The following is a 12339-nucleotide window of genomic DNA, read 5'->3' as shown; positions in this document are numbered from 1 at the left end:
TGCACAGGTCACGGGGAACCGCAATTTCCCTGCCTCGGCTGTGTCCACCGCATCCGGCAGAGATTTGCAGACATAACATCATTAATAGCGACACGTATTTTTACAAGCTTTACCTCTTCAACACCCTCCACTCCGATATTCCCCATTGGAAATCATAGCTTCTTTAATGTCCTGCCGGCTGTGTGAAAAACAGGAATTTATGTAACAAGCCCTGCGCAGCAAACCTTTTCCTGTTCGGAAAAAAATTTTTTAATTGTTGGCAAAGTTAGGAGACAGCTCTGTTGCTCAAAGAGCGACCTGAAATGTCCTCTTAGGAAAATATGTAGCATAATGTTTGATAAGTAAGGGATTGTTCTACGTCCACTCCCCGCGCCCCCCCCCCTTTTTTGGGTAAATCTAAGTGGTAAGTTAGCGTATGTCCCATCCAAGCTAGTGAATGCTTCCTGAACTTTTTAAAGATTTCATCATGACAGATTCTGCAGTCTTGTTAGAAATGTCCCCCAGGGACGTCCCTGGTGGCGCAGTGGTTAAGAATCCGCCTGCCAATGCCAGGGACACGTGTTCGAGCCCTGGTCCGGGAAGACCCCACATGCCGCGGAGCAGCTAAGCCCGTGTGCCACAACTGCTGAGCCTGTGTTCTAGAGCCCGCGAGCCACAACTACGTGAGCCCATGTGCCACAACTACTGAAGCCTGCATCCCACAACTACTGAGCCTGCGCTCTAGAGCTCATGAGCCACAACTACTGAGCCTGCACTCTAGAGCTCATGAGCCACAACTACTGAGCCTGCACTCTAGAGCCCGCGAGCCACAACTACTGAAGCCCGCGCACCTAGAGCCCGTGCTCCACAACAAGAGAAGCCACCACATTGAGAGGCCCGTGCACTGCAACGAAGAGGAGCCCCCGCTCACCGCAACTAGAGAAAGCCCGTGCGCAGCAACGAAGACCCAACGCAGCCAAAAAAAAACCCCAAAAAACAAAAAGAAAGGAATGGCTTCCAGGCAAAAATAAGATTAAAAAAAAAAAAAGTCCCCCAATTGCAGTTGCAAATGATCTGATCTAATTATGTGAATCATAGAGCTGTGCCACCCCTCCCCCAGGCAGTGCAGAGCCAGGAAGCCACTGTCTAGGAAGATCTTCCCCCCTTTATCAGTTACTAAACGTGACAGGGACAGGAGTCAAGCTTCCTTTCCTCCAGAGATTTCATCGTCGCTTATCTGTGTTTCTGTTGTGTTCAAAGAACAAAATAGTCATGATGGAATATTGGGAGCACACAGTATGTGCGTGCGTGTGAGTGTGCGCGCGCACGCGCGCGTAAGTAAAACCTTCCCATGGGGTTTGGGGAATCTTATGGGGATGAAATAGGACATTGGGGAATTGCAGTGCTGGGACTCTTTTTAGAGGGTTCTTGTATGTCCACAAAGTCCTCAAAGCCGGTCTTGAGTTGGGGATATATCTGTAGGTGAGAAGGAAGAGGAGAATCTTGGCAACAGAAGAAAACCCTCACTGCCATCCACTTACACACCTGCCCAGTGTCCAGCCTGGAAGTCCCCATTCAGGGCCGGGGCTGACCCACACTCGCCTGGGCCTGGCAGAAGGGCGCATCACATAGCTGCTGTGTTGCAATCCTTAGGTGGAATGTAGTACAGAGGGTCAGAGGGCGTTTTGAAATGTGGATTTCTCAGCCTTGACTGTCCGGCCTCACTCTGACTTTTGCATCTCCTTTTAGAAAGTGAGATTTTTTCCCTTTGTTTTCTGCCTCCTTTTAATGAGGAAAATTGTGAACTCACAGTCTGTGTTGAGTCCCGGCCTACCCTGCTGTGTGCCAAGGCTTTGTTGTGGCGCAGTGATTGGCATTCAGGCATCTGCGTCCCACGGCGATGGCGTGAGGGTGTGGGTGTCGTGGCTGCATCCCGGGCGACCACAAATCCAGCCAGAGCCTTTCCGTGGCCAGGGAGGGGGGCCGCAGCGGTTCGGGGGGCTCGGTCGGCTGAGCCTTGCATTCAGTCGGCAGAGGAAGCCAGGGAAGTCTGGGGGCCACGCACATAGCACACACAGCCCTGCTCCAGGTCCCCAGGTCCCCGCCCCTGGACTTGGGATCAGGGCCCTGATGACGGAGTCTGCTGCGTGCCCTGTCTTGTGCTGGGGCAAAAAAATCTATCAGAGAAGCTCCCTCCTCCTCGGAAGCCCCCCTTTCCTTGTCCACATGTCCCAGAGGCTCTCCAGGTGCTGTCAGTCTCGCCGTGTGTCCAGTAGGGGAATTGCATTCGGGCTTCCTTGTTTACCGCCTGGCTCCACGGCTTCTGCTGGAGCTTGCGACCGTCTCTGGCACCCGTTGCAGCGTGTTCCGAGTGGAGTGGTGGGTTTGTGTTCGTGATACCCGTAAGCTCCTACCGACACCCCAGTGACTAGGAGGGGGGAAATGGGCTCAGAATGGGCGGTACCTTGGGCCCCGCCTCCCCACCCCCCAACCAAGTTGGGATCTAACACCTTCTTCTTGGTGACCGCTTACCATGTTGCACACACCACTGAGCATTTGACCTACCTTATGTCGTGGAATCCATAGAACAGCCCCAAAGGGGCTATAAGGTACATGGGGACCAAGCAGTTACCCAAGGTTTGTAGCCAGTGAGCAGCAGAGCCACCTAAGTGCTCCCAAAACAGTTGATTTTCTTTACTAACTGTCCTAGGGGGCATGCGATTTAGTTGTGGAGCCGTACTCAGTGGATCAAAGCCACCAGCTCTCTGTCCTCTCCACCACTCTGTCCCTCCCAGACCGGCTTTTTGGCCAGAGTGTAACCTCTGACGGGTGTCAGAGGCTGAGCTAGGTGGTGCGTGCTACTGGTTATTGCTGGGAGGAGAGGGTTGTGAACAACGTTTGAATTTAAACTTTCTTTTTTTTCTTTTCTTTTCTTTCTTTTCTTTTCTTCTCTTTTCTTTCTTCCTCTCTCTCTCTCTCTTTCTTTCTTTCTTTTCTTCCTTCCTTTCTCTCTCGTTTTTTTTTGGCAGTTCAACTTTCTAAAATTAAACAACAGCCCAGTTGTCCTTATATTCACCTATATCTGCCATGGACTTTAAGGATGTAAATGAGTCTATGTCTTACTAGTTTTCAGGCTTTTAATTCTTGACTAAGAATATATCCTGCTTCTTTTCTCTCCTTTCCGTGACCACGTGGGCCCCATAATATAAAACTTCTCACTTTGTGTAAGTGGCAAATGTGCCATCCGAAGAGAATTTGCAGTAGTTCTAGGCGTGATGGAGTGGAAAGGGGTTTTGATAGCACTTTGTTGTGGAGTGCTATTTGCATAGCAAATCCAAGTGGTTTAAAAACCAGTTCCTGTAATTTCCCACAAAATAGAGCTGTGTAAAAGAAGGTGTTTATAATAATGCTCATTTAACTTTGTCCCGTCGTTAAATTAAGACACAGATACTGTTTTCAAGATACGATACTGTTTTTCCTTTACTGATTTGAGCTCTCACCTAGTGACTGTACCGGTTGAAATCTATACCGTAAACCCTTTCAAAACTTGACTTGTCTTCCATGTGATACGTGTCTGTATCGAATAGCGGGTTTTCCCATTGGAGGAGTATTGTATTTCTAACGTGGTGTTTTGCTTTACAGAATTCAATTCGTCATAATCTGTCCCTACACAGCAAGTTTATTCGAGTGCAGAATGAAGGAACTGGAAAAAGTTCCTGGTGGATGCTTAATCCAGAGGGAGGCAAGAGTGGGAAATCCCCCAGGAGAAGAGCCGCCTCCATGGACAACAACAGTAAATTTGCTAAGAGCCGAGGCCGAGCTGCCAAGAAAAAAGCATCCCTCCAGTCTGGCCAGGAGGGTGCCGGGGACAGCCCAGGGTCTCAGTTTCCTAAGTGGCCTGCGAGCCCTGGCTCTCACAGCAATGATGACTTTGATAACTGGAGTACATTTCGCCCTCGAACGAGCTCGAATGCTAGTACTATTAGTGGGAGGCTTTCTCCCATTATGACTGAACAGGATGATCTTGGAGACGGGGACGTGCATTCCATGGTGTACCCACCGTCTGCTGCAAAGATGGCTTCTACCCTGCCCAGTCTGTCTGAGATAAGCAGTCCTGAGAACATGGAAAACCTTTTGGATAATCTCAACCTTCTCTCATCACCAACGTCATTAACTGTTTCAACCCAGTCCTCGCCGGGCACCATGATGCAGCAGACACCATGCTACTCGTTTGCGCCGCCAAACACCAGTCTGAATTCACCCAGCCCGAACTACCAAAAATACACGTACGGCCAGTCCAGCATGAGCCCTTTGCCCCAGATGCCTATGCAAACGCTTCAGGACAGCAAATCAAGTTACGGAGGCATGAGTCAGTATAACTGTGCACCGGGACTCTTGAAGGAGTTACTTACTTCCGACTCTCCTCCGCATAATGACATTATGACACCAGTTGATCCTGGGGTGGCTCAACCCAGCAGCCGAGTCCTTGGCCAGAATGTGCTGATGGGCCCTAATTCGGTCATGCCAGCCTATGGCAGCCAGGCATCTCATAACAAGATGATGAACCCCAGCTCCCACAGCCACCCTGGACACGCTCAGTCGACGTCTGCGGTTAACGGGCGTGCCTTGCCCCACGCGGTGAACACCATGCCCCACACCTCGGGTCTGAGCCGCTTGGCCCCAGTGAAGACAGCTTTACAAGTGCCTCTGCCCCACCCCATGCAGATGAATGCCCTGGGGGGCTACTCCTCCGTGAGCAGCTGCAACGGCTACGGCAGGATGGGCATTCTCCACCAGGAGAAGCTCCCAAGTGACTTGGACGGCATGTTTATCGAGCGCTTGGACTGTGACATGGAGTCCATCATCCGGAACGACCTCATGGATGGAGATACGTTGGATTTTAACTTTGACAATGTGTTGCCCAACCAAAGCTTCCCACACAGTGTCAAGACGACGACACACAGCTGGGTGTCAGGCTGAGAGCGAGCGAGTGAGCAGGTAAGAGCACCCCGATATCAAAAGACCTTCTGAAAACAGGACTTAGAAGAGAGGAACCCAGTACCTTGCCTTGTATCTTCCATGGTCGGGGAGTTTTGGATGGCAGCTGGCCGCCCCTTGCCGAGAGGCACCTTTTATCATTCATTCTCCACCCCTTTTGCAGCTTATAAATTTTCCTTTGGAGCTTAAACGTAAGGAAGCTTTTCCTCTAACTGCTTTAGAGAGTTTCTTTCGACAGACTAGATGGCTGCATCTTTTTAGCAACTCTTCAATAAGTGAATACATTTGATACAAATCAAATGCTGAAGGGTTTTTTAAAGTGGAATTTTCTCCCACCGAATGATTTCAGAGCTGTTTGAGAAAGTCCAGCCCCCCCTGCAAGTATGTCTGTCACCCTGATATGTTGAGTTGAATTGATTTTAATTTGGCTGTATATTCAATGAGTGTGTGTGTGTATGTGTTTTCTTTCCTAGGCTACACTTAAAAGTACTTCAGATTGTCTGACAGCAGGAACTGAGAGAAGCAGTCCAAAGATGTCCTTCACCCTACCTTTTCGTTTTCTTGATTAAAAAAAAAAAAAAGAAAAAAGTGTTTCTTTTTTCCTTTCGTCAGACTTGGCAGCGAAGACACTTTTCCTGTACAGGATGTTTGCCCGATGTTTGCAGGTTACGTGCTGCTGTAGATAAGGACTGTGCCATTGGAAATTTCATTACAATGAAGTGCCAAACTCACTACACCGTATAATTGCAGAAAAGACTTTTGGATCCTGGTGTGCTTTCAAGTTTTGTATATAAGCCGTAGCTACAGAATTGTATTTGTGTGCATTTTTGTTTTTTTAAATATTCATTTGGTCCAAGGAAAGTTTCTACTCTTTTTGTAATACTGTGATGGTCTCATGTCCTTGATAAGTTAAACTTTTGTTTGTACGACCTGTGTTCTGCTGAACTGATGAATGACAAAGAACCAAGCTCTCCATTCTACACCTCCATGGAACGGCTCTGGACCTGTTCACGTTGCCACATAACTCACAGGAGAACCAGTAGCCTGTTGTCCGACTGCTGAATTAATGGACTTATCAGAACTCTTTTGGAAAAAAAAAAAAAGAATAGAAAATAGGTTAAACGCCAGCCTTGTACAAGTCTTTTCTATTTTTTTTGGTTTGTTTTGTTTGTTTATTTTGTTATTTGCAAATTTGTACAAACACTTAAATGGTTCTAATTTCCAGATGAATGAGTTTTGATGTTATTGTTGGGACTTGAGATCATTTTTGGAATAGATATTGAACTGTAATGTTTTCTTAAAACTAGAGTCTACTTTGTTACATAGTCTGCTTGTAAATTTGTGGAATCCCAGATATTTGAAGCAGCATCCGTAATTTTCATTTTGTATTACTAACTGGATTAGTACTAATTTTATACGTGCTTAACTGGTTTGTACACTTTGGGATGCTACTTGGTGATGTTTCTGACTAATCTTTCAATCATTGTAATTAGTACTTGCACACTCAACATTTCTGTCCCTATCTTGGCAGGAGAGTGATGTATAGTTATGAACATTTTGTGTTTCACGTTTAGGAGAACTTGATATGTTTTTATGTATGCGTTTTTAAAAGATTCCATCCGCTTCTACTATCCTGTGAATTAAGCATACCACACAGCATTGACTCTGCTGACGGATGCCTGTATGCTCTTTGTTGCAAATACTCCTGGCGGGGGGCCTCGTAATATTTGTAGATCAGAAGGGGAGATCCACCTCTAAAACAGTGCTCCTTTCTCAAGCTGGGGGTTTTGATCAACTTAACCGTTTTGAGTTGAGCTTCAGCAAAAGTTTTCCCTCGTAATACTGTGCTCTTCCTGGTCTAGGTGGAGGTTGGTTCTGTAGCTCTGCCTTGAAGAATCAGGTCCACACTCATGCTTCATCCCTCTTTCCCTCTGTCCTTGGGCTACTTGGCACCCTGTGGAAGGCCAAGTCGAAGCGGGGAATTTTTAAGTGGCACTCAAGTGATTTTTAGAATGTTTTGTGTTCATGAGTGCAGGTGGCTACCAAATGGAATAGAGCTTGCTTAAAAATCGGGGCAATGAATTTGAAAACCAGTGAACCAGCTGTAAGTGGTACATTTGAGTTTATTTTAAAAAGCCTTAGCGTAAGTTAAGAATTGGAGTGTTTCTTCTGCCTTTAGCAACGCCAATTATAATTGTGATCATTATGTTGTAATATTGATCTTTTCCAATTACCTGTACTGATAGACCAAGTTAATTGGCTTTGCGTGCCATTTAATCCACCGGTGTGTTCACGTCATGTGGAACGCTGAGAATCCGCACAGTAAAAGGAACAGGTGCACAAAAACGTTCCTCTGGCCTTCTTGAGAAGGCTCTGATTTCTGTGAACCCAGCCCACTTCACACTTGCTGTGTCTTGCCTGTGAATTGCGTCTCTGTTGGCTTGGTTTTTCCTCCGTGTTTAACAAGAACACAGGTGTTCTGATGGCGCTCTCCTCCAGGAGACAGGCTCTACTGTAAGCTCCCACAGTGACTTCTGTGCTTCTGAAAATTCATTAAAACAGCCGCCTCTCTAGCCATCTTCATTGTTGGCCACTCCAAAATAAGTCTGGTCATAGAAACCCTAGTTGTTCTGAGCAGTGCCTCCTGCACATGTGCTAGAGCTCGCTGGAGCCAGAGTATTCGTGTTCCCCTCTGGGTCCACCTGCCACCACTCCCCGCCTCCCAGGCATCACACGGTGAGACTCCCCACCGCCTTGTTCATTGAAGAGGCAACCGTAGCTACAAATCACTGTTAAAATCTTACTACTTCGTAGAGTGACTTTTAAAAAGATGTTGCTTCCTCTTGAGTCTGTGTAAATATCTTTTTTTTTTTTCCTTCAAATTTTTCTTTGTGTTGAAATTCTAACAGGAATCCTGGGTAGCTCTCCGGGGTACAGTGAAGTCCAGTGAAAGGCACCTTGTCTATTTTGAAAACAAACATTATGTGACCTCTAGTAATTCTTTTTCTGTAAGAATACTGACTTTCTGGAGTAATGAGTATATCAGTTATTGTACATGATTGCTTTGTGAAATGTGCAAATGATATCACCTATGCAGCCTTGTTTGATTTATTTCCTCTGGTTTGTACTGTTATTAAAAGCATATTGTATTATAGAGCTATTCAGATATTTTAAATATAAAGTATTGTTTCCGTAATATAGACGTATGGAATATATTTAGGTCATAGATGTGTTACTTGGAAAGTTCTGCTTTGACAAACTGACAAAGTCTAAATTAATTAGCAAATGTTGTACCCCAGTGAGCAGTAAATCAGTGAAACATCATCCCCAAAAGAGGAGAAGAGACACTTAAAATGGAAACAGTTACCCCCAAATATACAATGCGGACCCGTTCAGCTGCTGGATATATGTTATCAGTCCTCCCCTCCCACCCACCATTCCCCAACCCCCAACTGGAAATTCTTACATTCAGCTCCTAAGAGTTCTTAATTTATAACTGACTTTTAAACAAGAAGTTTCTCTTGTGGTTTTAGTTTGGGAGTAACCATTCAGTAAAAGTTGCAGTGTGGTTTATGCAAACAGAACAGCCTAGCATTACTCTTGGCCTCCTCCCTGACGGGGGCGGGGGGCTGACAGCCTGGCAGCGTGGCCAGGTGCGGCCACGTCCATCCCGTCGGGACGCAGTCACTCCCGCCCACATTTCGCTACTCGAGTTTAGTACCAGGTTCCACGTTCCCGTTCCCATACTCTCTGAGAAGTGCCTGATGATGCTGATGTACTTACAGACACAAGAACAATCTTTGCTGTTACTGTATAAAGCCATAAATGTACATAAATTATGTTTAAATGGTTTGGTGTCATTCTTTTCTAGTTGTGCAGAATAAGCTCTTAGGTTTATGGGGTTTTTTTTGTTTTTCCGTTTTTTCATGTTTTGCTCTCACGTGAGTTCAAACCTTGTCAGCCACGGTGCCGTGGTTTATTCAAATCTGGTATTTCTTTGGGGGGTGGTGGAAACAGTCCCTCTGGGACCGAACTGTCATCCCCAAGAACTGAAGAGCAAGTAGACTCCCTGGTACCAAACCTCCCTGAAGCACTTCATCCGTGGAGCGCCTGACACTACATCTGGCACAGAAATGACCAGGCATATGAGATCTCGTGTTGGAATAGGTGGGGCTGAAGGGAGAAACACCTGAAGGGCAGGCTGGGGAGGGCCCTGGCTAGGAGGTCAGCGAGCAGGGATGGGTGGTGTGGTGGGAGCAGTGGCTTTCCAAGGCCACATGAAGGGGACGGGGGCATTGTGCCTTCCACTCAGTGGCTGCAGGTTGAGGTTTCTTTCTTTGCTTTTTTTTTCAGAAAGTGCCCGAGGAATGAGCTGGGATTAGATTAATGATGTTACTAAATCCAGGATTAAAACCAGGATTAAGTCCCGTCTCTCCATGCTTCTGACTCTTTTGCTAGGCAAGGGGACATCCAAATGAGTTGGAGTAGCAAAAAGGAAATAGGTCATTCTAATGTTTGTCTGTGTAGACACTGGAAGATCAGTCCAGCTTTCAGAGTTTTCGTTTTTTCCTTACTTCCTTTCAGCAATGGAACCCTTGCTTTAAAAGACACGATAGTCAGAAGTCCAGAGTGTGGAACAGATAAGAGCATCTACCCCCAGGCCTGGGTCTTGTGCGTAGATCACTTTGAAAAGTGATCTAGTCCAAATGCAGAAAAACGCCTTGATTGTACCACCAGAACTCAAACCAGCAGGCGCCTTTCAAAACCCTCTGTACATATACGTAAAATCACGCACCTGATGTCATTCATTAAGACCAATCAGTTGATAAGAAGAAGCAACACAGTGGGAAGCAACAGATCCCATGGTTGGAGCCCTATGGTTAACATGGAGGGAGAAACTTCCTTCCTCGGACAGTATCTAGGCCCCTGCTGTGACCAGAGACGGACGGATTGTCTCTTGACCTGTGGACCTGCCACACTGAAGGACTCTGCCTTGGCTATCGTTCTCCTCGTTGGAGCTGACCTACTGTAACAGTGATGGTGCTGGTTAAACCTACACCCGTTGGTGTGGTTAGGTAGGTGGCAGGCTGTTCCTAGAGACGTATTGCACTAAGTGGCAGTCTTGGCAGTAGTCACTGTCATGTAGACATTGAACCTTGTATCATCTGTTAGTGTTCCTCATGGGTCATGAGCCTGCAGCCAGGCTGGGCCGTGACCTCTAAAATGACTGTGTTCACGTTAGGTTTCCTTATTCTCATTTATTATTTCGTGTAGAAAATTAGCCTGGTGATCACATGGTTACATGGTCTCTAGGATGTTTTCCAGTTTAAGTAACTGGAAAATGAGTGAAGTTAGTGTGGGATGGAAAGGGAGGTCTGTGTTGGCATGAAAGAATGAGGAAGGGGCTTCCCTGGTGGCGCAGTGGTTGAGAGTCCGCCTGCCGATGCAGGGGACACGGGTTCGTGCGCCGGTCCGGGAAGATCCCACATGCCGCGGAGCGGCTGGGCCGGTGAGCCATGGCCGCTGAGCCTGCGCGTCCAGAGCCTGTTCTCCGCAGCGGGAGAGGCCGCAGCAGTGAGAGGCCCGCGTACCGCAAAAACAAACAAACAAAAAAATGAGGAAGGCAGGTAGTTCTGGGTGGTGGTGGGTAATCTGGATGTGAGATGGAGACAGCCGAGGTACGAGCTGCAGGTGAAGGGCAGGCCTTTGGATCCTTTGACCAGAGGAAGCTGCAGAGTGGCATGGGCATCTAGAAGTTCAAGAGAGAACTTCTAGTTTTGCAGGTGGCTGGGAGAGGAGGCTTTCTATGTGGATCCCAGGCTTCGCCAACATGGCTGTGAGAGGGAGAAGCTGCATACTTGAGAAGCATTCACCTGTTAAGGAGAAAAGGAGATGGAGGCCAACTTTCTTAGGCCATCTTTTCTCTGCTTGACTGGTAACAGGATACTGTTTTCAACCCTACTGCCCATGAACTCAAAGGCAAAGTTGAAACTTCTTGGCATTAGTACTTTTATCACGTTCATGTCTTCGAAAAGTGAAAGTCTTGTTTGCACTGGCAGCCACTGGTGGGAAGTAGAGATTTACATCCTCCAGGAGAAAGAGGGCAACTTTTGGGGGGGCTTGTTAGTCATTCTTTACATTTCCTTCCGCGAGCTCCAATCCCCGACAAGCAACTTTCAGAGTTCCCATAAAACTTAAAATTGCCTAAGATGGTAGCCCACTTGCTGGAGTTTCTCTAAACCCACTCTGGGGATTGTAACGTTACTAAAATTGCTGCTCCAGGGAGGTGATCTTCGCTGCTTAGAACAGAGCTCACAGTGGGCCATTTTAACACAGATTTCTCTCTCTGGTGAATTGGGGTAGAGGACGGTCCGCTTTGCACTTTGGTTGCAAACTGGTTCGAGAACAAACCAGAGATGCCCACTGCTTAGTCTGTGCTGGTGGCAGGGACACTCGGAGTGTTTGCAGAGCAGTGAGCTTCCCTGATGCGTGGGCAGTGATTTCCCCACAGATGAGGTAAGTTGAGGATACCTTCTACGTGCCTCACCGGTTTGATGTGAGGATTGGAGGGTGAGGTAATGTCTGCGGATGACTTCCCCTGTCAGGGGAAAAGCCTCCACTGAGGAGTTGGTGTCAGCATAGGTAATGGTAGGCCTTGGAGATTCGTTTCCTTAGTGGGGCTTCTGGACAGTCAGCATTTCCCCGCAGGGCAAGTGGAAGAGCTGCTTGGCTCATTTCCGTGGTTTTTCCGCATCCCCATTTGCAGGCCTCCGTGTCTTACACAGGGGAGTCGGTAGACATTCTACCAGACCCAAAGGCCAGGAGAGTCCATAGCCTCTCCTTGGTAACTCTAGAAGCACTTAGTAAGTTGTAAACCCATTATGTGCCCAATACAAACTAGTCGAGATACTTGTTTCCCAAGAACGAGTGGACCTATATTAAGAAAATTGAGAGACATTTGTAGACTGTTTGACCTCGACCTCACCCTACTCGTGTTCACCCAGAGGCTGTGGAGGACGTCAGCTCCATGTGCCCTTATAGGCTAACCTGTAAGATAGGGAATGAGGAGAGGAGAGGGCCAGGCTGAGGTTGAGGGGGCCTCGTGGTGTGCTGGGGCCCGATCGCCCATTTCACAGGAGCTGATGCTTAAGTGTGCAGGAATTCTGTGAGCCGATTTCAGATAGCACCATTATTTGCAATTAACTTAGACAAACTTACCAAGTTACATTTAAAAGCAAAGGCAGTAAATACTCAGAACTCATCATGTCCTCGTGAACTACACGTGGCTCTTGTCTGCTCTGGAAGTAAATATTTGCCCTGGTTGTGTCTTAGGATGGGGATGCTGCCACTGCTGGTGCTGAA

The 12339-nt window shown here is 47.2% G+C and overlaps 1 protein-coding gene across 1 annotated transcript in view; it reads left to right on the top strand.

The window, feature by feature from the left end:
* The window catches only part of FOXO1 (forkhead box O1), a 92078-nt gene extending 83252 nt beyond the window's left edge, over positions 1-8826 (top strand). Inside the window, exons 2-3 of the mRNA XM_030882435.3 lie at positions 3622-4977; positions 5451-8826. Of these exons, the coding sequence (XP_030738295.2) occupies positions 3622-4959 (1338 nt within the window). The 3' untranslated portion in view covers positions 4960-4977; positions 5451-8826. The remainder of the gene's footprint in view (positions 1-3621; positions 4978-5450) is intronic.
* Positions 8827-12339: the final 3513 nt, after the last annotated feature.

This window comes from Globicephala melas, chromosome 18 (genome assembly GCF_963455315.2).
Source record: "Globicephala melas chromosome 18, mGloMel1.2, whole genome shotgun sequence".
Classification (NCBI taxonomy): domain Eukaryota; kingdom Metazoa; phylum Chordata; class Mammalia; order Artiodactyla; family Delphinidae; genus Globicephala; species Globicephala melas.
This window is presented reverse-complemented; position numbering and strand designations above follow the sequence as displayed.